The 23304-nt window shown below is 44.6% G+C and overlaps 1 protein-coding gene across 3 annotated transcripts in view; it reads left to right on the top strand.

Moving 5' to 3' along the window:
- The window catches only part of MAST2 (microtubule associated serine/threonine kinase 2), a 139325-nt gene that overhangs the window by 69928 nt on the left and 46093 nt on the right, over positions 1–23304 (top strand). For 2 of the 3 annotated variants that reach the window (XM_025206547.1, XM_025206565.1), the window contains exons 5-7: positions 2709–2729; positions 5559–5637; positions 12361–12515. In XM_025206547.1, the coding sequence (XP_025062332.1) occupies positions 2709–2729; positions 5559–5637; positions 12361–12515 (255 nt within the window). The remainder of the gene's footprint in view (positions 1–2708; positions 2730–5558; positions 5638–12360; positions 12516–23304) is intronic. The other variant, XM_025206554.1, reaches the window with a different exon arrangement.

The raw sequence follows: 23304 nt of genomic DNA, 5'->3' as shown, positions 1-23304 counted from the left end.
TGGATAGGTAGCCAGATGCATATTAGACTTTGAAATCAAGGATAACAAACTTGAACCTGAGCTGGTGTAAGAGTGGATTCGGAGTTGGGCAGTAAAATGGGCAGATTGGTGCATAGGGCAGAGACTCCTACGGCTGCATTTGGCCGGGATGGAAAGTAGCTAAATGAGCATGAATTTGGCCCGAGAAGAGGAGGTTGCCTCAATCAAGATGGGGGCGGAAGAGGCCTGAACAGGAATCTCCGGTTTAGGGACAGATAGAAAAGGATGGATCTTAAAAATGCTTGAAATGGGAGGAAGTGGCAGGCTTTGGAAACAGCCCGGGTACCTGCACAAGGGAGCCCGCGTATCTGGCAAAGCTGCCCCTTGGGGCTTGAGTGAAGGTAAGCGAGAGAGAGTCTTTTCAGTCATTCAGCTGAGTTGCCCCCTCTCCTTGTGCCCCCGGCCTCTTGCTGGAAGCAGGCTCTGTGCTCTTGTGTTAGCGCCGAATAAGGCAGAGCCTGCGCTGATACGACAGCTGTGCCCATCTGGCTCCGCACCTGTTGTCTTAGGAGGGGAAGGAGCAGCTGTTGCTTGGTATTGGCCAATTTAAAAATGACAGAAGGAGACTGCATGTCCCTATTCGAAAAACGGGCGTTCACAGTCTCGCCTGATCCAAATCATCGCAGCTCCACTGAAGCCAAAGGGATTACGCCATTTTTACAGCAACTTAACATTTGGCTCTAGGATTGTGTGACGAAAAGCTGTAAATAAAACAGGAGTTTTAGCTTTCTTCAGTCCGTAGCTGTTCCAGTAATCACAGCAACATCGCTTTTAACGTCCTTTTTGCAAACGGCACACAAACCTTTAATAATTAAAAGCCCGAGTGGTGCATTTTACACCTTTGCATTGCAGCATGTGAGACTGTCTTTAGTAACATAACGGACGAGGGGAAGCTTTGCCCCAGTGAAGATAGCTTTTACCGTCTTGTGAAAGTATATACTGCAATGCGTTCTCGCTGAAGGCCGAACATTTTGGCAGTGGCACGCAGAGCATGTGCTAGGTTTAACCTGCAAAGCTCCCAGGCTGCTGCCCTTGTCCGAGGCTTTCGTAGGCGTAATGCTGCTGTCTTATCCAGGGTACGTTTTTAGAGCAATCATTTTGTGGAAGTGCATTTGATTTGGTGGTTAGGATTTACTGCGGTTGTTAACATCGTTAATGCTTGGTGCAGGAAGAGGGGAGAGAGCTAGATAAGAATGGTGGAAATAATATTTTGTTGCAAGAGAGGAACGTTTGGGGAAAATGCCATAAATAAACTCCAGTCGTTGATTTTTCTCTTTGGGAGCATAAAAATGGTCACTATTGTCGAAGAGTTCAGCAAATGTTAAATAGTGTTGGCTTCATCTTTGTGCATCTGAGACTGTGTTTTCATTTGTTCTTGTAACAGGAAGTTCTTCAGAGAGATTTCAGGTTACAGATATTGTTAGTTAACGGCCACACTGTTTGTACTCTCTTTTTTTTACATTTCATTTGCAGTAGGCAATGGGAAACAGCTTGGCTCCCCCAGTAATGGCTTAGGTCAAGTACTATTCTTACTGTGGCGGGCGCAGGGCTGAGAGTCACCGTTGCTGCCAGATGCTGTATAGACATGAAATCCAAACTTCATCCCCAGAGAGGGTGCAGGGTGAATTAGTCTAAATAGCCTGCTTAAAGCCACACAGCAAGTCAGTCTCTGAGCCAGGGTAGAGTAAGATCTCTTGATTTCCAGGCTGTTATCCTACCCACTAGACCAGACCGCTAAGGAGGGTGTAAATCCAGATGAGATGCCGGCTCTCCCCTCACCCCTGCCCTGCCCAGGGTTTGAAAAATGTATTTTGTAGGCATATTTCTATTGGAGCAGAAAGTGGTATTGTTAGGGGTGTTGGACATAGATGTCTCTAGCTCAGAGCTTCCTCCTCCTGTAGATTTGCTGAACTTGCTCTGACTCGGGTGTTGATGCACAGTTTAAAAAAAAGTTCCCTGTTTTAAAAAAGAGGGAGGGGAAGCAGGGACGGGGAGAAGAGAGGAGGAGAAAGAGAGAAACGTGATTATTTCGAATAGTCAGCGTATCCTTATTTAAGGGATCTTCATGTGGTGTGGCACAGAGCTTGTGCCAGGGGTCACTGGAAATGCTGAGCTTCATTTATTCCCTCGGACTGGAATTTTCCTTCTCTTTTTGTCCGCATCAGGCCCTAGATATCATTCGTGTCTTGACTCCTCCCATGCCCGCAGGCCTTGCTATCTAGTAAAGAGGAATTTTCTGCCCTCTGCATTGGCCTCCTCTCTCCAGAGACGACCTATTTCATGCAGTATTTATGGCTTCCTTTCCCAAAACACAAAATTTCAACTGTAGGAAATACAGCGATTCTGCTTAGACCTAGCTTCCTAATGTGAAGGCCAGCAGTTTCACCGCTGGCCTTCACAGGGTCCTTGCCTCTCTTTTGAAAGGTGGTTAATCAAAAATTTGTTCGTGGATGGATATTAAATGCATATGCATCTGCCTCTCAGGATCGGTATGCCCAGCAGTCTCCTGTTATAACTAAGATGTCCCCTTCCATGCACACAATATTATATTGCCTTCAGTAAAGGTGACTACAGTGAGAAATGTTCATCTTTTGTTACTGGTTTCCAGAAATCATGTTCTCAATTATTTTTCCCTTCCTCATTATCACTGTGCAATTTCTTCCATACAGCCATGGACACAGAGCAGACAGGTAATGGGCATATCAGAAGCATATTGGTGTTGTATGTGAGTGTAATGCTTTTTTGCATGGTTGGGCACTGTGTATGTGCCTAATGAGCTGGTGCTGTAATAACCCCATTTAGGCATTCAGCTTTTACATTTTGGGAGTAAAAATGAGGACTCTCTGAACTGCAACTTATAATTAACAAGAATCACACTAGGAGAATTGCTTTGTTCTTAGCACAGTTTATCACACTGACCTAATCTAGTCCACGTTGCATGATGTTACCACAACTGCCACAAGCCTGTTTTACCTACAACGCTGTTTTAATAGTTCTTTCTGACCAGTGTTCGTTCCAACTCAATTTCATTTGGATCAAAATTTCAAAACGAGATAAATAATTTAAGGGGTGTCGGTTTGTAGCCGTGTTGGTCGTCTTTGCAAGCTTTCTGGTACAGACACCCTTCGTCGGGCTGAGGAAGCTCTGCAGTTGGCCTGTGCTTTTCCTGGAAGACCATCCGGGAAAATGTCGCAGCTGCAGATGCTTCCTCAGCCTGACGAAGGGTGTTTGTGCCCGGAAGCTTGCAAAGAAGAATATATCATTCAAAGTTTTCTTTTTTCTGATGTCCTCTCCTAAATCAGTTTTAAAATACATCTTTCTCACTGAAATAATTGAGACCTATTCTGCCATTTAAAGAGAGAATTTTCTTTCCAAGTCTTTTTCTTCCATTGAATTTGAAGCAGAATTTCTGCCGGTCTCTTGCTGCTGTTTTCCAGTGGTTGAACACGCACTTTCTGTGCATTGTGTTGATTGTTTAGGATGCTTCTCCTAATGTTGCATCAGTTGTAGCAAGAAGTAGGGGCTACCATCTTGGCAGAGTGGGTTGTTCTTTTTCAAGTGGGGGGGATGATTTTTGTCCATTTTTGCAACCAAAATATGAAAGTCCTTCAGAAGAAAGTAGACTAAATAGTCTGCAACTTTGCATAATTTCATAAAAACTTGTATACTTTCTAGACTCTTTTTAATTTGTATACCTACTTCATTGCTACAGTAGCTGTGCTTCTCAAGTATTAATAGAATTTATCTTCCCAACGTCCTTATGAGAGAGGATACGCCCATTTTACATATGGAGAAACCGGGGCACAGAAGGTTATGGGACTTGTCAAAGGTTCAGAGAGGAAGTGTGTGTTTGAGATGGGACCTGAACACACAGCACGGAGAGAACATTGCAACAAACAGGGACGAATCTCTTAAATATATTTATCTGTCAAAAACACACACACAAATACAAAACCCACTTGTATCTAAATGGGGTTCAACTACTATATGCATGCAGCAGGACTTGTTTCTAAAGCTTGAATTTTGTGATTTTGTGCATGCAGCATGAACCCTTTTTGTTGTTTGAAAACGGGTGTATTTTCTCCATGTGCTAGTAGTAAAATAGACTTATAGAGAGGAGAGGTATGGGTTGATATAAAAGCCTAGGCCCCTCAAAAATACTTAAGCCTGTCCTTAATTTCTAGCACTTGCTTTAGGTGCTTTCCTGAGTCCCAGCCCACAGGTAGGTAGAGAAAGGCGTTGTTAAGTTTACAACTGAGTTTCCCTTCTCAGCTCAAATTTTATCCTTCAGTAATATCCACAGGAGAAAGGTCATATCCTAATGTGCTGTGTGACTGTATACCAACCCCAAAGTTTATATCAACAGTCCTGTCAGAAGCTCTTTGGTCTTTAATTCATTTTCATTTAAAATGTGATAAATTATTGATGATTTTCCTGTCTTTTGTAATGAATAATATTGGTGTACTTAGGAGTATTAATATATTTATAGTTCTGTTGAAGTGGGATACAAAACCCCTCAAAATTTAGCATCCCTCTCAGGTTAGTGTCAACATTTGTCCAGCAATGGGAGAGAAGGCCTCGGTTTTTGAAGTCGGAGAGAGAGAGATTTATTAGACGTAGCTTAAATGAATTCCATTTTCTCCTTCTTGAGTCTGATTTTTGTGAGGTTGTGGGGGGTGATTAACTTTTCCATGTTTCAGGGTAACCATGTTTGGCATTAAAATGAACTGGTCCCTGTTGTTAGCCTGCTTCAGCTCATCCTGTTCGTTTGCATCTTTGTATGCCACGCTCCTTCGGGTCCTGGCCTGCGCTGGGGACTGCTCGATGTGCTGCACGAGAGCAAACAACTACTAATACTGTAACCCGGAGAGGGAAGTGTGAGCCCCGGGGGAATCCAGAGTCATGGGTGCTCCAGTATAGAGACATGTTGCAGCTGGGGATTTATTTCAGCTGTGACCCGTTTCACGAGTTTTAATTTAGTGGCTGTGCCAGTTGATGAGATGAACAGAGCCCATTCGGATATTTAGGCATACGCCTGAACTCTCCTTTTGCCCAGTAATCCAGATACTTCATAATGGCATGAATTCGTGCCCCCACTGTGTTCCTGGTGTAGCTTGGAGGACCAGGGAGGTACGGCAGCAGTAATTCAGGGTGTCACTCAAAGCCCACAGTTGCTGGTTGTCTCTATTGAGCAAATTTTGAAAGTAAAATCAGTCATTTGTCCAATTATTTCCCTTTTAAACACAAAGGGTAAAGTTATAAAAAGTATCTGAACTATGTAGGAATTGAAGTAATTTAGGAGGTTAGATTTTGTTGACTTTCATTGGCACCGATGTTCCCAAGTTATTTAGGTGCATTTGAAGATTTTACCCAACGTACGTTGGAACAGAAAACATTGCTGGCAGGACCTCTGGATTCTCTGGAAAACGCGATCTAAAACTAAGGGTGCAGACCTGTTCGGAGAGGGAAACGCGAACTACACCGGTCATCAAAATAATTTCCCCTGCATCTTTCCCCAGAACGGACGGGCGTCGCTGGTCCCTGGCCTCCCTGCCTTCATCCGGGTACGGGACAAACACCCCCAGCTCAACCGTCTCCGTGAGTGACCTCCTTTTTGACGCTATTTGATTTGTCTAAACACGTTCTAACAAATCTGCTTTGAAACCCTTACTAAAATATGCGAGGTCTTTTTCATTATTTGCCAACCATGTATTTAATGCACTAATTTATTCTAACGATCAGTTGTGCTGCTTTTCCCTCCATCTCCCAGTCCCTCTCATCCTGCACTTTGCCTTCCACACCGGTGCCAGGTGTAGCGAAGCCCTCGGCTTGGTGGAGAAGTGCGTTGCGTCGGCAATGACACTTGCTCTGGCGAGACCGAGCGCTTCCCAGCAGAAAGCTCTCAGCTGGTTTAAAACCAGGATGTGAAATTCTTCCCCCGCTTTTGACCTCGAGTCACCAATGGGCACAAGAGCTCTCTGCCAGCATGCTGCCTAGGAGGCAAATTGATAACATACAGCAGTTCGATGTTTTCCTTGACGTTACGTGTTTACACTTTACACGAGTGAACGAACCTACCGCGACCTGAGCGTAGGTCATTACCAAAAGACGGACACGCGGTTAACAGAACGGGAAAGAGAGCAGCGTAACACCCTGCAACGTCATACAGCAAATCAGACTCCTCAATATGGATGAACCCTAAATGATACTGTAAACTCTGGTTAATTCATCACCTCAAGGGGATTGGTAACGAGGATGAGTTGTGATGAATGACTAGTTACCAGTAGTTAAACTTTTTCACAATTTCATGAAATACGCTTTGCAAGTCATATTGAGACATAGTAAAGAATAATTGTTTACACTTTTAATTAAGAAAAAATAAGTGCATACTTTATAAACCCTGGCTCACTAATTCTTTGACTGTACAGATAAAGGCTTACTGTGGAGTTTTTTACTACAGAAATGCAGCGTTCTCGCTAGGAATGATTACCGGTGGAGCAAAACAGTCAAAAGATTTTTGCTTTGCAGTCTTGCATTCTTGCCTTGACTCCGTGTCTTGTTGACCCCAAAAAGCTGAAGCGTACCCAGTGCTTTGCACACAACAGCTGGCTTGAGAGGATACTTTTTAAGATGACTAATTATCAGGAGCATATTTCATTTTGATTCAGTGTTGGAAATTGCTAATTATGTTGTGTTGGAAATCCCTAATAATGCTTTAAAGAATGAGGAATTAACCAAAGTGTTTTGTGTCCAGATGACTAGGACTCTGGCTGGGATTCAGTGCACTGACTACGGAGACTGTAGTGATGTTATCGCAGTGACTGATGGACCAGATTTCACTGTAACTGAACTCACCCATATAACTACATTAAAGAATGTTTTTAAGGTTGTTGAGACAGGCACACAAAAGCTAGTGGCCTGTCCAATCTTAATTTGGCCTCTTGTACTCATGTATTTTGATGGCTCAGTTTTCATTTACATAACGGCATATTATATTTGCTGCAGGGTCCCTGTCCCATTCAGTCTGCAGACTGGAGGGTGCTCGCTTAGCTGCAATATTTTCTTTTTTACTTATTGTGTGGCTCCAGGCCTTAATACTTCATGCTATTCACACCCTGCTCTGAATATGGGATTAAATCCCTCGTGGGTTTGGCTATAGAGCACAGGCACACAGAAAAGAAGGTCAAAGGTATCTGCTAATTTTAGACACCTAAAATTAGGTGTGAGGTTATATGAATCTGATTTTTCAGAGTGCTTAGCGTTAGGTAGTGCTTTGTATTTCCAAAGCACAGCTCCCTCGACTTCAGCATGCAGCTGCGAGGGCTCAGCACTTCTGCAAATCAGACCCTCAGCATCTTTAGTGAGATGCTCAGGAAATGGAGAGCGTACACTTAGCTATTACCTTTGAAAAGTCTGATATAAGCAACTTAGTATACCGTCGCAGAGGAGCTGCGTGGCAGAAGCAGGGCTAGAATCGGTGCTCCAGGTTAGCTCTCCCCTGCCATAACGAGCGGGCCATCGTCTCTCTTCCTGCAATCACCCGCCTCATTCACTGCACACCTCCCAACTTCTGCTGCAGGTGAGGTGAGTGCCCTAAAAAGAAGGGCCTTTCCGACCTCACAGTCCTGCTCCCTTCCCAGAGCAGGTCCGTTGTATACCGTGGAGGAGGCAGGAGCCTGATTCATCATGCACACCGCTGTCCCTGGAGCAAGCAGAGTAGCCGATAGCCATCGCAGGTTGATGCCTCTCTGCAGACCGGTGGAGGGGCCTGAGACGAGCACTTAGATCGGAGCAGGCAACGGTAACAGGAGCCGAGCGTCCTGGTTTCATTACAGATTCTAGCGAGGAGTTTGCTCCTGCGGACACAGGCTCATCTGCCTCTTCCTTTCAATGGACCCCTCTTTGCCGTGCTGGCTCCTTGTCTTAGCCCGTTCTCTTGTCTGCCAAGTCCAATTTGGTACTTCTCAGGCCTCACTTAGTCTCCTTTTCCAGCCTTGCTGTCTGCTCCCGCTGCTAGAATCAGTTGTCCCTCCCTGGCTTTGCATCTGACTTGTCTCCACATCCCAGCTTCCCCATCTTGGTTTCTTGTCCAGTATCAAATCTCCCACCCACTTAATCTTGGCTCTTAACTCCAGTCTCCTTGCCCAGACAGTCCCATCTTCTCCAGCCAGCTCCCTGGGATGCCGTTTCCAGTCCTTCCCAGCTTTCCCTCTTCAGCTCCTTGTCACGATTCCTGTTTCCTCTCCGGTCCCAGTCCCACCAGACTCCTTGTCCCTTCCAGCCCTCCCTATTCAGCCTGCTTTTGTCTGCTGACAGTTCAAATCGGAAAGGTCCTCCCTGTGCTGCAGGCCAGCAGGAGTAATGAAGAGCGCAGGAGGGACGTACTTCTTGCTCGTCGCTGCGGTGCCTGGCCCCATCCTGCTCCAAAGCCAGTGAGAGCAGCCGTAGAAGGGCCAGCCTGACGTCGGTCCTGTAGCTGTGGCTGGAGCGTGCTCAGTTCCTCCACAGGGTGGTGGATACCGTTTGTCAGCCCTTGGGGTGTGAGATGCTCAGTGAGAACAAACTCTTTGCTAAATTTGTAGTCCCTGTTTCAGCATACATGAATTACAGTTTTTCAAAGACCGGGCAAACGCAAGGCAGGTTTTCAAGTATGTAGACGGCAAAAGACACACCTTAACGCATGGGCTTCCACCTGTTATTTCCGGTCCCCTCTCCAAAGCACGGGGGTGCTAGAGCTGTTCGAAGGGAAGGTTGCAAGAATTTTTAACATGAACAAGAACAATTTATATCGTCTCTGCCTTGTTCCCTGAAACAACTGGACGGTAGCTGAAGTTCCCCCCCTTCCCCTGCACCGATCCAGGCTGAGGCGCATACCCATCGTGGAAAGCGTTAGCCCAAGTGGTGGAAACTTTGTAAACTTGTAAGCAAAATAAAAAGCATCAGGTGCTCTTAAAAATGCAGCAGTCCCAGCTCTGTCTGCAGCACATGGTTTTGTTGAAAACCAGGGTGTCTGAGCCTCCAAGAATGTGAAACTTTCCTGCGACCCTGACATTCGTAGTAAAATAGGGCTGGAAGGGACCTCAGGCGGTCACCTAGTCCAACCTCCTGCTCAAGGCTGGACCATCCCTATTAGTCCATTAGTATCCCAGTTTTACAGTCACAGAAAGGCGTTAATACATTAAGCACATTGCTTAAAAATTAAGGTGAGAAAAATCCTTAGGATTGGTTAAGTCACTGTTGCATTTCTAAACCAATTGCACGTAGTGCTTATTTGCAACAAGTTATGTCTTCAAAGTACTTCATATATTTTAAGTAGCTTATCCACCTGACACCCCTGAGAAGTAGTAGGTCAGCTGTCTTGCTCCACATAGATGCGGAAACGGAAGGAATGAGAGCTCGAGCGGCTTGCCGAAGAACGCAGCAGGTTTGGAGGTACTTCGGCGACTGGAATCGGGGAGCTGGGGCTCCCAGTCGTGTGGTCATTCCACTACGTTGCATTGCCTCTTAAAACAACCTTTTCTTTTGATAACTTCTTCCTTTGGTGGTCTGCCAAAAGCAAGTGGCATCCTGGAACCTATTCAGAGCGCCTGTTTTTGATAGCCTGAATAACCACATTGCCGTTTCTCTAATAAGAATCAGCCTCCAGTCTCCGTGGGCTGTAGACAGCACTGATACCCGTTGAGTCAAAGTACAAGACACCTAGCTGTGCGAAGCTTGCTGCAAGGTGCATATCTAACCTCTCCTGGCTTTCTTCATCCTCCGTGTTGCAGGTGCCCCAAAGCTCACTTTCCGTCCAAACGCCCGCTGCCCTTTTAAATTTCAGATATTGTAGAGAAGCCACACGTTTCTTCTCATGTCAGACACTCGGTGCAGGCTTCCCTTCAGGAGTGTAGACTTAGAGCAATCATTTGAATAGGCTAATACACAATTATTTCCTTAAGTAGCTAATTTGTTCTTTATTTATTAGACTCAGAGTTCATGTATAAACGTCAGCAATATTAGCTGGAAGCATTTACTTAAAACAAGCTGGCTAATTTTCTGGTTTTAACCATGGGGAAGTTTGCATGGCTCTGCTGTAGGTATCAAATTCAGTGACTTCATTACTTAAAAATCAATAATGCAGCTAGGTTTCACTTTGCTCGTGTGATCCCTCATTACCAGCATGTATTCCTTGAAGATGTTTGAGAGCTCAAGAAGCCTTTGGCTAAGGAAGGTCCATCTCCTAATGCTTTTTAACCACAGGTTCTCCTTCATATTCCCCAGTTCCAGCCCTGCATGACATCTGATTGCGCTTGATGAGACAAAGTGGAAGGCAGGGTTTGTTGGCACACCATAAGTGGAATAATATTTTTAAATGACCCTGTTTTTTCAGTGCTTGTGTCGCTGGAAGACAAACACCATCAATTCTTGACATTTCAACGACCAGTATGCTGCGTCTCTGGTTGTGACCGTGCTAATGACAAAACCTGAAAAGAACGTGATAAATATTGGCTCTTCTCCATGCGGTTGGTTCTCGTATACTTTTTTTTCCTGCATCAGAGGCGTTTTTGCAATACCAGAGTCTCTTAGGAGCTTTCGTAGTGGTGCCAGAACAAACACATCATGCTTCATCTACTCCCTCGCCCTCCTTCCATAGACTCCCTGCTCCAAGAGCTGCTGCAAGGGAGGCTCAGAAGGGAGCATAGGGAGTGGATCTGGACCAGTGGGCTGCAGCTACCATCATATTTTATGACGGTGTGACCTGTGGCCTTGATAGGCTCATAATTTCCACCATACAGGTCTCCCCTTAATATGGGCAGTCAGGCTTGGACACTGAATAGCGTGCTAAAATTCTTCACAGAGCAAATTCTCTATTAGAGGTGGGCATCTCTGATGATCTGCTCAGGTGTTTGTATTTTGTCTGTTTTGGGGGCTCTTTTTCCGCTTTAAGTGCAGTTCTTGGACTCCTGAAAAGTTTGTATATGCCTGGTCTGAACAAAACCCCCCCACCTCCAAAGATAAAAAACTGTATATATTATCAGCACTAAAAATGTGGTGTTTTCCAGTAAGTCCTGGCCAGTCTTAGACAGTCTTGTCAGCACTTGGCCTCAACTACTAAGCTATAGTTCCTAGCTTTTTTTTCCCCTGAAAGCTCAGTAATATCTTCAGCAGCAAATAACTAGAAAAACAAGTGTAGGTAAGTTGAAATTCGGGTTGTGCATGTGTCCTTGGCCTTGATACATCTGTTGCTGCTGCTCAGCGCTTGAATGCATTCAGCTGCACTGAATGCAAGTGGTAGTAATGAGATACAGCCAAAGAAGGGTTATCCAGTTCAGCGGCGCACAGTGATTAACTCCACAAGAGCAATACAGACCGCCGGGATGTCAGAGAATAACCATCAATGCCACAAGACCCACGTGGAGTGTAGCACTCCGGTTGTTCAGCACCTCCTGAAAGTCTTGGTTTTTTCTTGAACTAGTATGTTCAGTGAGTCCTGCCAGATGGAAAAGTATAGCAGTTGCACCCGTTGGTTCTGTTTTCCTAGCTGCGCTTTAAGCCACCCCTTCCTCTTGCCAAATGTACTGTTCAGCTTTCACATTAATTTTCATTTAATTCCAGTTTTCACTTGGTTCAGCAGTTAAAACTGTTTAACATCTGTCATTACACCAGTACACGTTCTAAGCAGAGCAGATCATTTAAAGATGAATAAACTCTTCACCTCTTTGTAACAGAAAAACAAGGGAAACTCTGTTCATCATACAGTCCTGCAAAGTCAGCTTCCTCACTTTATTCCTGCCTGCTCAACTAGAGAAGAAAGCTGATGGGTAAACTAGGGAGGAATGAAATACAGATCATTTACAATAGCAAGTACCAAAGAGAGCCAGTAAAGGATGCTACTTTTCACATACCGCACACCTCCATAGCATTCTGCATGCCAGTGAAGTCTCTGAGCTGAGGGAGCATGATGGGGGAAGAAAAGAAAAGTTGCTCACTACTCCAGCAACCTCTTTGCCCTTCCCAAAGAGACTCCTTAGTTCTACACCTTCCCTTTCTCTTCCAAATGAATTATCTTCCTGATCAAATTGAATAGTTCTGGAGCTGCGGGAGTTTATTATCCCTTAACCAGCCTCCAGAACTTGTCCTGATCTCGGTGGCCTCAGAATTATGCATGCATGCTGAACTAGCCTAATTAGGAAAATAAGAGAGGCCCCTGTGCTGGTGAGCAACTTTCTTTTCTGTCAAAGAGTGCAGTCTGGCGGGATCCATCCCTACTCCACTCATTAGCTGTCCCCTGTGCATGCGTTTAGCATATTTCTTTTCTGTATTTTTTTCTGTACTCAGTCATCATGCTCATCCCAGGAGAAGCTGCACCAGCTGCCCTTTCAGCCAACGGCCGATGAGCTTCATTTCCTGACAAAGCATTTCAGCACCGAGAGCATCACTGACGAGGAAGGGCGTCACTCCCCAGCCATGAGGCCCCGATCCCGCAGTCTCAGGTGAGCTTCCCTTGCCACTTGCTGCCCGGGAAATGGTGTCAGTTCTTGCTGCCCGTCTGTTCCAGTTGTAAGGGCAGCAATGCAGAGTTGTGTGTCCCAATAATTATAATTCGTCTGACCGACCGTTTCTGAACTCGCTTTTATCAGGAGGGAGGTGTAGTTCATTGTTTGTCCAACTCTACCATAAATCTCTGAGATTACAATTAATGACATCATGGAATACATTTTAGGTTTGATTCCTCTGAGGCCAACTGGATTCCCAAATGGTTTTTTTCTGAGACGGTTCCTTTCTTGACATTAGGGAACTGTTTTGTCATTAGAAGTCATTAGGAGCAAGTCTGCCTGAAGAGATGCAACAGCTCTTAGTATAAATTAAACTAAAATTGTTGTTGGACCATGACAGAAAGTCTCAAACCGCGCTTCTGTAACAGCGCTGGAAGCAGTTTTGTTACCAGTTACATGATTCTAGTTATTGGTTTTGCTATTAGAGACCTCTGTCGCTCAAGCAGTAGCCAGCTATGAGGCCATTTTATAGTGCAGCTAGCATTTCAGTGCCAAAAAGCAGGGGTGATTGGAATTGAATCCGTTTCTTACTCGGGTCCACAACACATCAGTTATTTTAATAGCCCATTCAGTGTCAGGGCAGAAGTATCAAGTAATTACCATACATTTGTGTTGGGCCAGATTAATGAAATCTGTGACTGGGAGGTGCAAATTCCGCAGCAGGGCACCTTGTGTCACAAAAATCATTCACATGGAGATGTTGGGGGAAGAGGTGTTTTCACTGCAACTTCTATTTATGCTCCTCACCAGGGGGTGGGAGAGAGGGATTTTAATTTCAGACAAAATCCACAGGAGCCCTGCTAGCTGGGGTCACCGAGATAGGGCAGGGGTGCTCAGCCTCCAGCCCACAAGCCAAATGCAACCTGCAGAGCCTTCGCATCTGGCCCGTGGGGCTCCCCACGGGTCCAGAAATTTGGCAGCGGCGGAGCAGTCATTAACTTGGCCATTCTCACCCGTGACAAATCCCCAAACCCCAATCCCTGGTTGGGGCCAAGCTACGCCGCCTTCCCCTATGGGGCTGGACCATGCCACCTCCCCATGGGCTGAGTTGGAGCCCCTTCCCTCCTGTTGGGGCTGTACCACGTGCCTCCCCCCACTCCGGAGCTGGGTTGTGGCCTGGCCTCCCTCCCCTGCACTCACCAGGCTGGATCAAGCTCGTTTCCCCTTTGGGGCTGTGTTGGGTCTGGCCTGCCCCCTCACCCGCTCTGCATAGCCAGATGGTGCCTGCCATGCCCATCCTGGCTGGATCCAGCCTGAGGACGGACCAGGTGCTGCCAGTCCAGCCTGTTGGGGAGAAAAGATTGAGCACCACTTAGTGCATTCATCCAGGGACCGTGGGCATGGGGACTTGTTGCAGAAACTGAAGTCTGATCCATGGTGACTCTGGCCCAATGACTGCTGAGCATTTAAATACCTGGTAAGTGGTGTCTCATTGCAGGGTTAAATTCATGATTATTTGTATGTTCTGAACCACAGTGCAGGTTACATGGTAATTACGTTTGGATCTACCAAGTGTAGTTACACAGTAATCTACAGGAGCAGGTAAGTAGTGGCAGTAGCTACATGTGTAGTTGGTGACCTCTATAAATCACCGCATATTAAGAAACTAGTTAAGTGACTCGTACTCCATTGTTCAAATCTTTTTGAACAATGTCTCAATTCATTCCTATTGCTGCCTCCCTTAACACTGGCTGTTGCTAATTAAAGTCCTTGTAGTGACTCTAATTCACTATAGATAAGAAAGCTACTGTAGGTAGAAAAAATACATTCACTAAAGTAGTTAATGATCCTTTCTAACATAGACATATTACTGCTGGGATAATGAAGCATAAAACGTTGCTTATATAAGATTGATCTGGAAATTGAAGTGAAGAGCTTACATTTGTGCCCTCTTGTAAATATGAGCTATCAACACACTTTAATTCTGTGACCCAGAGTGACAGGAAACTGGGCTTTACCACATTTATGAATTATAAGGTGTAAACAGTGGAAAGATTATGCAAATTTGGTTGTGCTATATGAGCTCTGAGACACTGGTATGTCATGCCTTCGTTCGCTCCAGAACAGCTTCCAACTCTTGCATTAGAGCAGTCTGCCCTGCTACGGTACCTGTATTTACTGTAAAATACAAATATAAAACCAGTTTCTGGGCTTAATTTCATATTCTTGGGTCACCATGGGTAGGAATAGAGTGGTGCTGATTTACAGCAGCCTCTTCCTGGTCTATTTAAGAGCCAAGGGGCATTCATGTTAGGTCATGTCATCTGAAAGAAAGGTCACTTCAAATGGGCACCTGACATAGCAACAAACGTGGAGGCAAGATGAGAACTCTGGGAGAGGACAACGTGCTGCCCAAAAGGAAAAGGAAGGTGGACACATGTAGGGTGATCGTATTTCCAACTTGCATTGTTTGCTAGTAAATACTTGTTTGCTTCTGCCAGTGCCCACACAGCTGATCCTCAAAGCCAGCTTGCCTGATGAGATGATATAACATCCACGGCTCACCTCTCGATTTTAAAAAACCCCCAAGCCTGAGTTGTAGGATAAAACTTGCCCAGAAACTCACCTCAAGCATCTTATCTTAATAGGCATTTCTGCTCTTGCCAAGCAGCTCTGGGTCTCTGGGGAGATCAGTTGCTTCCAGTTTTATGTTCTCCCTTTGACTGTCCTTTGCACCAGGGATCTTCAGCAATGTATCTGCATAGTTGCAGCATATCTCCAGCTGCAAGGGCATATTTTGTTTAGCCTGGATTAGATAATTAGCTACTAAGAGTCATCTCGTAGCTGGATGTCTTTTCTTCAGTTCATTACACGTGTGACTTCCTACAACCCCTCAAGTTGTTGAACAACTGGAAGAAGACCTCTCTACAAAGGTCACTTTTATGGGCCATCTTAGACTTCACAAAAGCCAAGACTTGTTTCCAGAGGGGAGATTCGTAAAGATAAGAGACTCCTCATCAATGCTTGGGGCTTCACCTCTGTGGACAGTGTGATTCTTCATAAGGCGTCTGGGTCTCTTGACGTCTTCAGTCTGCATCACCCTTTTGCTCATCTGCGAATGAACTCTTCAGCATTGTATAGCATCTCATTACACACCCAAAATATGCAATCTGAAAAGGAAAGATGCCTGTGGACCCCTAGGTGTTGCAACAGCATTACTGATCGGAAATGAGATACCATATACGCCAGGGGGTATCATTTACTCTTTCATCCCCTTTACAGTCTTCATAAACTTCCAGTGACTTCAGCCTGGGTTGGTGTGATCAGTCTCTAGATACACGATTGCTGGAACACCACCAAACTCCATATCCGTGTTCTAGAACGGAGGACTATAAGATAGCCCTAAAGGCTTTCTGTTCATACAACATCACACAGCACAGGTAAACCGTGCCACAGTCATATGCTGCATCAACAGCTGTGAGAAACTCATTCCCAAGCCCTGGCTGTGGAAGTGGGGAAACTGTGGTTATGGTGTATTTACTCCGTAGCGGTGACCTTTGCAAGGGAGGAAATATCCTAAGCGTGAATGAATTGTCCCCAGAAACCAGACAGGAATGTCCTCAGTCTCAAAGTTGGGTAAACCACACATGGCCATGTTGGCATCTAATCTAATCAGAATGATGTGCAACTTGGAGGCTATGGGACAAGAATGTGGCTCACATATAAGGGTCATCCTTATTGCACCAGCATTCACAGAGACCAGACATCTTGTCAAGTGTACAATCAGTGTACTGTTGTTGAATTGGAGCAGTTGCCATCTCTGTGCCTTCCTTGATCCTCAGGTCATTGGAAAGAGCCGAGAAGAAAGAGCAGTTGTCATCTTTCCTAATGACAAGGGAGAATTCTTCATCTAAATCCAGAATTGCTTCGACTAAGTGCCTAGACAACAGTGTAAAACCTGCTGACTGTTTCTGCTTGCAGAGGGTCAAGCAAGAACTATTTGAAGCGAGATGGGGGGACCCTTAACTCTGAAATGTTGTAGACCAAAATTGATGCTCTTCATGTTGTGCAGGTAATCATGACTGACAATCCCATGCAGTCGAGGACGATTGTCTTTCATGATTGCCTTATCTGTGGGTCTGAAAATGGCCGATGAGGTTGGTTCGAGATCAGTAAGTACTGTTGCAACTTGGGTATGTGTTTCCGTGCAGACAGGTGGCTCTGGATTCGTGGTTTGGTCCATGACACGCTGATTTTGCTGCTCATGCTTTTCTATCTTGTGTTGTCATGAGGTGTCAGAGTCCTGAGATCCTTGGAACAGACTCTTCCTCCATTTGGGGCAGGCCTGGGCAATAGTCTCCCATCAGTTGATATTGATGTTGCATTTTTTCAAGTTGGCCTTGAGGACATCTCTGAAGTGCTTTCTCTGCCTTCCTCTTGAGTGTACCGAGCTGGGAGAATAAAACTTGCATCGGGGGGGCTGGAGTTGGACACGTGCATGACATGGCTGGCCCAGCGAAGATGTTGGATGATTGTCACCTTGATGCACATGGTGTTTGCTTGTGAGAGGACATTAACATTGGTGCATATGTATTCCCACTTGATTCAAAGGATCTTCTGCAGGCAGCATTGATGGTACTTCTCCAGTGACTTAAGATGTCTTCTGTACATTGTCCATATCTCAGCTACACAGCAGTAAGGTAAGGATCACAGCTGCTTGATAAACCGTGGACTTAGTTTTAAATCTGATGTCACAATCTTCGAACACCCATTTTGTCAGGCGTCTGAAGGCTGCACTTGCGCATTTGAGGTGATGCTGGATTTCTTTGTCAACATCAGCCTTCTGTGAGAGATGGCTTCCAAAGTACGGGAAGTACTAAATGTTCTTCAGAGTCTCACCATAAATCTGAATCATCAGAGCTGGGGACTGCATTAAGAGCTTGTTGATGGAGGATTTTAGTCTTCTGAATGTTAAGCGTCAGTCCCGGTAAAGAGATCAACAATTGCCTGAAGATGTACCTCCAAGTGAGCAAACAGTACAGCATCATCAGTGTACTGGAGTTCAATGATTGAGGTCAGAGTAATCTTGGTTTTGGCTTGGAGTTGGCTGAGATTAAATAGTTTACCATCCATGCTACTGCCTATCAGTTTTTTTGTTAGGGACAAGTCTGTGTTTCTTGTTCAATAGCCTTCAGGTTTCTTAAGTAATGTCAAATGCCTTTCATCTTGTCCAAGAATGGCCCTCAGCTCAGGAGTTCAACATGGTCTTAGTGACGTTGGTGGCTCTGCATTTGAGCCCATGTCTCAAGCATCCCTAGAACTCCTCTCTGTTGAAAAAGCATTTTCAGCAGCTATTGCTTCTGCTAGAGAGGTGAGTGTAACAGGGTACATGGCTCAGGGGCTGGGCTGCAGGGGGTTAGGAGGTGCTAGTCTGCCTAGGAGCTCTGGGTCAGCTGACAGAGATGACTGGCTGGCCTTAGGGGAAAATAAAAGCTGCCAGGGAGACAGCTGGGGGAGAGGAAGAGAGAGAGAGGAGGCTGGTATGCTGAGGGAAAAGCACCGAGCTTGAGTGGTCGCTCTCTCTAGGTTGGAGGAAAGACCAGAGGCTTTACTTTCATTTGTGATGACATTTGTTCATGTTATCCCTTGCGTTGTTTGCCATGGGAACTAGCTTTTCACATGTAAAAATAACCAGAGTGGAAACAGGACCTGAGTGCTGCCTAGCCTTTATGAGGAGGTTGGTTCTTGGGTCAGGCTAATAGAAAGACACCCTACAGCAGCGAGCAAACTTGGTGTCTTGCTTTTCACCCTTGACAGGAGTACATCAAGTTGTTCTGAGACAAGGTCATAACAGGCTTTATGCTTAAGTCAATCTCATGTTTTCATATGTGTTAATATAACTCCCTGTTCTCTGACCCAGATATCCTGTTCCCTCTGGGAGTCATTCTTGCCATCCTTGGACATAAAAATAAGAAGAAAAGAACAGAGAATCCCTATATTGCTACCAAGAGAGGACTAAGTCGTGCAGAAATTCAAACAGATTACTTGTTGCCTATACACAGGGAGGACCCTATTAACAAATTTTTCCACTGACTTGAGATGTATTGATCATTGCTGCCCCATAATCAGAAAATCAGTATGCTACAGCTTGAAGACGCACACTGATAGGGTCATGGCTGCCTTTGTAGCACATCTAAGACAGGTTCCTCTTACAGAGATACACACAGCAACAACCTGGAATTGTTCTGCTCTTAAGTAAGCCTGACCCATTTGGCTCGGCATCGTGTTTCAGCACACAGTTTGGAATGCTGCTATGTCCGTTTTGGCCTGGAATTCCTCACCCATCAGCCCCGATTAGGGGCATTGCCTGGTAATCTCCCCTAAGCGGGAGTTCACAAAAGCCTTCAGAGAAAGAAGTAAGGGTAACCTGCTAACAACTGTTCTTCAAGAATTGCGTTTGTGCCTTCACGTTTGTCAGCCTCCTCCTTCATCTTGAGATTCTGCAGGCCAGGGAGAAAGGGCTGAGGGAGCTAGTGGGCTGTGCTTACAAGTGACCTCTCCAGTACCTACCCAATGGACACGGCTCTTTGTATACAGTGCTCCAGCCTGATGCTAGAGGAGCTGAACCTATAGGCAAGGGACAGACATTCAAAAAGTCTGAGCCTGAATTGGTTCAGTCTTTGCAGGTTAGTTTAACCTGGCCAGGCTAAACTGGTTTGTAAGACATCCCCTGTGGACTGAAGAAATGCTGGCACATGCCTGCAGTGGCTTAGGCTAGAAGCCGGGGGGAGCGCTAGAGCAGACCTCCCTTCCCTTCTACAGTAGTGGGCATGGCCAGGCAGGACGCTCTGAGGTTGTTGTCCCCCCCCAGCAGCCCAGCAGGGAGATGATAACACAGTGTTTATCACCCCTAATTCAGTGTTTGTCAGCCCATTAAGAAAACAATAACCTCTCTCATTAGTTCAAGCTCTTCTTAAACAGCTTTTCCAAGGAAGGAATGGAGGGACATTACCAGCTACCTGTTGATTAGCTCCAAAAAGCCCCAAGATGGCACTGTCTTGTCTGCCTTTGTCCCATCTCCCACAGCATGGACCATAGCCAGTGTGTGATATGCTAGTTAATGTGGAGAGGTGTCTGTGTAAGGCAGAGGGGAGGGGAGGGATCCCTGCTTGAGCAGGGAGTGGGGAGTACTGGAGGAAGCCAGGCAGATCCTAATGTACCTGCGGTCTCTGCTGGAGCTGCAGCCAGGGAGTGGAGGGGAGGGGCCAGCCCTGCTGGGCTGGAGCAGAGAGCAGAGCCCCGCTCAGCAAAGTATCTGGGATTCTGGGGGACTCTGATCTAACTTAAACCGGGAAGGAGTCTGGGACAGGCACTGTATAAACAGGTTTCACCCAAGTCAGTTAAGTCTGATACTACATTCAACCAGGTTTATCTCAAACCAGTTTCAGCCATTTTTGAACTGGTTTATGTGTACTGAACATCTGTTCTGTTACAGATTTAAACCAGTTTCTGATCACTTTAACTGGTTTATGTGTAATGTCTGTCCCTAGCCTTAAGGGGAAGTGTGCAGAGGAAACTCTCCAGGAGCCATATTTACCAATAAGTAACCTTTTTTTTTTCCTATTCATGCATTGTGATTTGTCAAGCGAGAATAAACACACTGCCATACCAAATCGTAACACCCCGAGTGATGCATCTCCATGCCTCAGGATTCATACCTACCAAGTGCTGATATCATACCTGATGCAGCAAAGCACTTATGCACATGCTTAATTTTTAGCCCGTGAATAGTCTCATTGACTTTGTCACCTTGCCACCGGACAGTGATCAGCACTACAAGCTTCTGAACCCTAGAGCAGACGATTGCTGTATAACCAGCCCACCAGGGAAATTTTTCCCATCTCCCACTCAGTTTGTGCTCTGAAGCATGAAGGCTTATATATCCCATTCATGCTTTTAGTATATTGAAAGTAACTTTGGAAGTTTTCGTTATCCCTATTTATATGTCTAATTCTTTTTAACCATACTAAGCTGTTTGCCTCAAGGCAGCCAATTCTATAGGTTAATCCTATATTTTGTTTTATGAAGGGGAATCCCTTTAAAAAAAAGTTGTAAATTTGCTGCCTTTTATTTTCTCCCCTTGATCATCATCTCTTGTGAGAAAAGGTAAAAATGGGTGTTCCTATCTGCCTTGCATCCCAGTCTTGTTTTAATTTTATTATATTTTTTTCAGGAAACTACAGAGTCTAAACCTTTTTTATTATGTAGGCCTACTAGTGGTCATAATAATGTATGTTGCCTCTCAAAAAGTATATAGCAGAAATAGAGTTTGTTTAGAGATAACTTGACCAAAACTGAAGATTGTTCTCCAGAGGAGAGTGTACTGCTGACTTATGTAACGTACAGTCTTTTTCCCATTCAATTCTTAAAGCTTCTAACAATTTTTTTGTTAGGATCAGGTTTTTATCTGCTTATTTTTAGACACATTAAATAAGATACAAGATCACGAGAAAAACAACCCTATTGGTAGAACTAAATGTTTGTGGGAAAGAGGTTATTATTTTAAAAAAGCTATAAATAATGTTCTCCCGTATGCTAAAAATAATCCGTGGTGTCTGTAAAGGAAATACATTAAGCAGACGAGTGACCTGCTAGATCTTGCGTAAATGGCCGAATGATGTTATGATTGTGACAAACGTATAAATGGGATTACAAGCCCTACATAAGAAGACATGGAGACATACAAATGAAGACATATGTATATAAAATTCATTTGTATGTAGAGGTATGGACCAGCATTCCAGGAGATTGGCAGCAGGAACAATGCCACCACATAGTCACAATCAGGAAGAATTGGGGTTTTGTTGGGTTATTTGTTTGCTTGTGGGGGGTTGTGTTATGGCATTCATGGAATACCCCATTTGGCCTCCCAGTTTCCTAATTCAGTAGGGCCACAGTAGTTGCCTTTTGGTATGCTTTTGATTATGCAGGCATAAATTGAATAAACATTATTTTTCTGTAATTCTTTCTTCTGCCATACCTGTAAACTTTACACTAGCCAGTTTCAGTCGAAAACTCTTTTCTTGGCTTGCATATTTTTGCAGCCTCTGTATTCAGTCATCCATCAGAGGCACAAAACCAGAGAAGTGCACCGGTCGGTAAGCGTTAAATACAGCACAACTTCCGAAAGCTACATGCCAGAGGGTCTGTTGAACTCCAGTGCATGTTCTAAGCACTCTGTTCTGTCACGTCTCTTCAATAATGCAGGTTTGAAGGGGTGTACAAATTCCCCAGGCGGAGTTATTGCAAAGAACCTTGTCTGTGGCTAAAGTTCAGTCTAAGGGACCAAGCCTGCTCCTATTGAAATGAGTAGTCAATTAGTTGTGGTCTTCACTGGAAACGGGAGTGGGCCCTGAGGCCTGATCTACGCGGTGCATCAAGCAGTGCTGGAGCAGGTCTGTACCAGCAGCTGACTGATAGCTTGTCCACATTAGTTTCCATTAAATCAGAAACAAGTTTTGTGAAGTCAGCTCCTTCTGTCCTTATTTCCTGATCCTCCGCTCACTTGCATCACCAGAGGATACGACTCTGAGTTTTTATTTTATGCACTTACATCTCTACGGCTTTAAAACTGCATCCCTTTAGTGTCAGTGACAAAAGATGAAGGCATATGCTTTTAATTGTTTCCCGAGCAAGCTGAGCTTTAGAAATGTGTTATGCGTACATCCTCATTAGACCTTCTTTCTGAGAGGGGCAAAACAGAGAAGATCATAGGTTTTGAGCCCCTCTGCATTTTTCTAATAAATGCAGCTGTCAAACTGAGGGAAAAATTACATATAGAGACGCATTTCACTTCCATTTAGTCACTTCTGCACTCCAGTTTTCAAAGGCTTTGTTTATTAATGTGTGTGCCACTCCACGGGGTAGCTGCCTGTTTACTGTTTTTTAACTTTATAGCATCAGTTTTAGATACACACATCTCTATTTTGACAGGCAGAAATCCAGATATCTTTATTGGAGAGATGTGCCATTTAGGTCTATTAAACATGATTTCACAAAGGGAGAAGGGTAAAACAGAGGTAGTTTTTCATTTCACCAGTGAGCTTGAGGGGACAGATATTCTTCTCGTGTCTGCTGTAGTGGCATGAAAACCTTGCAGAAATAACCATCTCTTATATTTCTCCCCCTCCCTCCTGGGAAAAAGAAGGTAACCCCCTGCCCTTTTACATTAAAATGTAATGCATGCACGCAAAGTACCTCCTTGATCTTTGTTTGTAAAAGTTGGCATTTTTAGACTGTTCCAATATTTAATGTGAAATTATTGTACTTAATATGTTTACAAGGTTTCCACATCTTGGAAAGTTGCCACATTAATAAAAATATTGGAATTCACTAATTTTACTGTGTTAAAATTCATGTTTTCCCTAGGCTAAATTCAGTATCAGTTATCTGCATAAAACTGATTTTTTTTTTTGCAGGGGGAAGAGGGGAGATCTGGTAATCTGTCTCATAGGTGTTGTAAAATAACCAGTTATATCTGGCAGCTAGCCTTTGGTTGGTTAGTCAATTATCCATATAATTACTTCTGCACTTTCCCAGACTAAAGCTGAACATAAATGATGGCGCAGTATATTGCATCACAATCTTGCCATAGTCAATTAGACATTTAATTTGACATGTTATATTGGGAAGATTTTATTTTGAATGGTAATTTGGAAGTTGATTCCAGACTTTTTCCCTTGCCATTTGTGTGCTCTGACATTCTGAATAGTGGAAAAGGCTATTA

This window comes from Alligator sinensis, unplaced genomic scaffold (genome assembly GCF_000455745.1).
Source record: "Alligator sinensis unplaced genomic scaffold, ASM45574v1 scaffold781_1, whole genome shotgun sequence".
Taxonomy (NCBI): Eukaryota; Metazoa; Chordata; order Crocodylia; family Alligatoridae; genus Alligator; species Alligator sinensis.
This window is presented reverse-complemented; position numbering and strand designations above follow the sequence as displayed.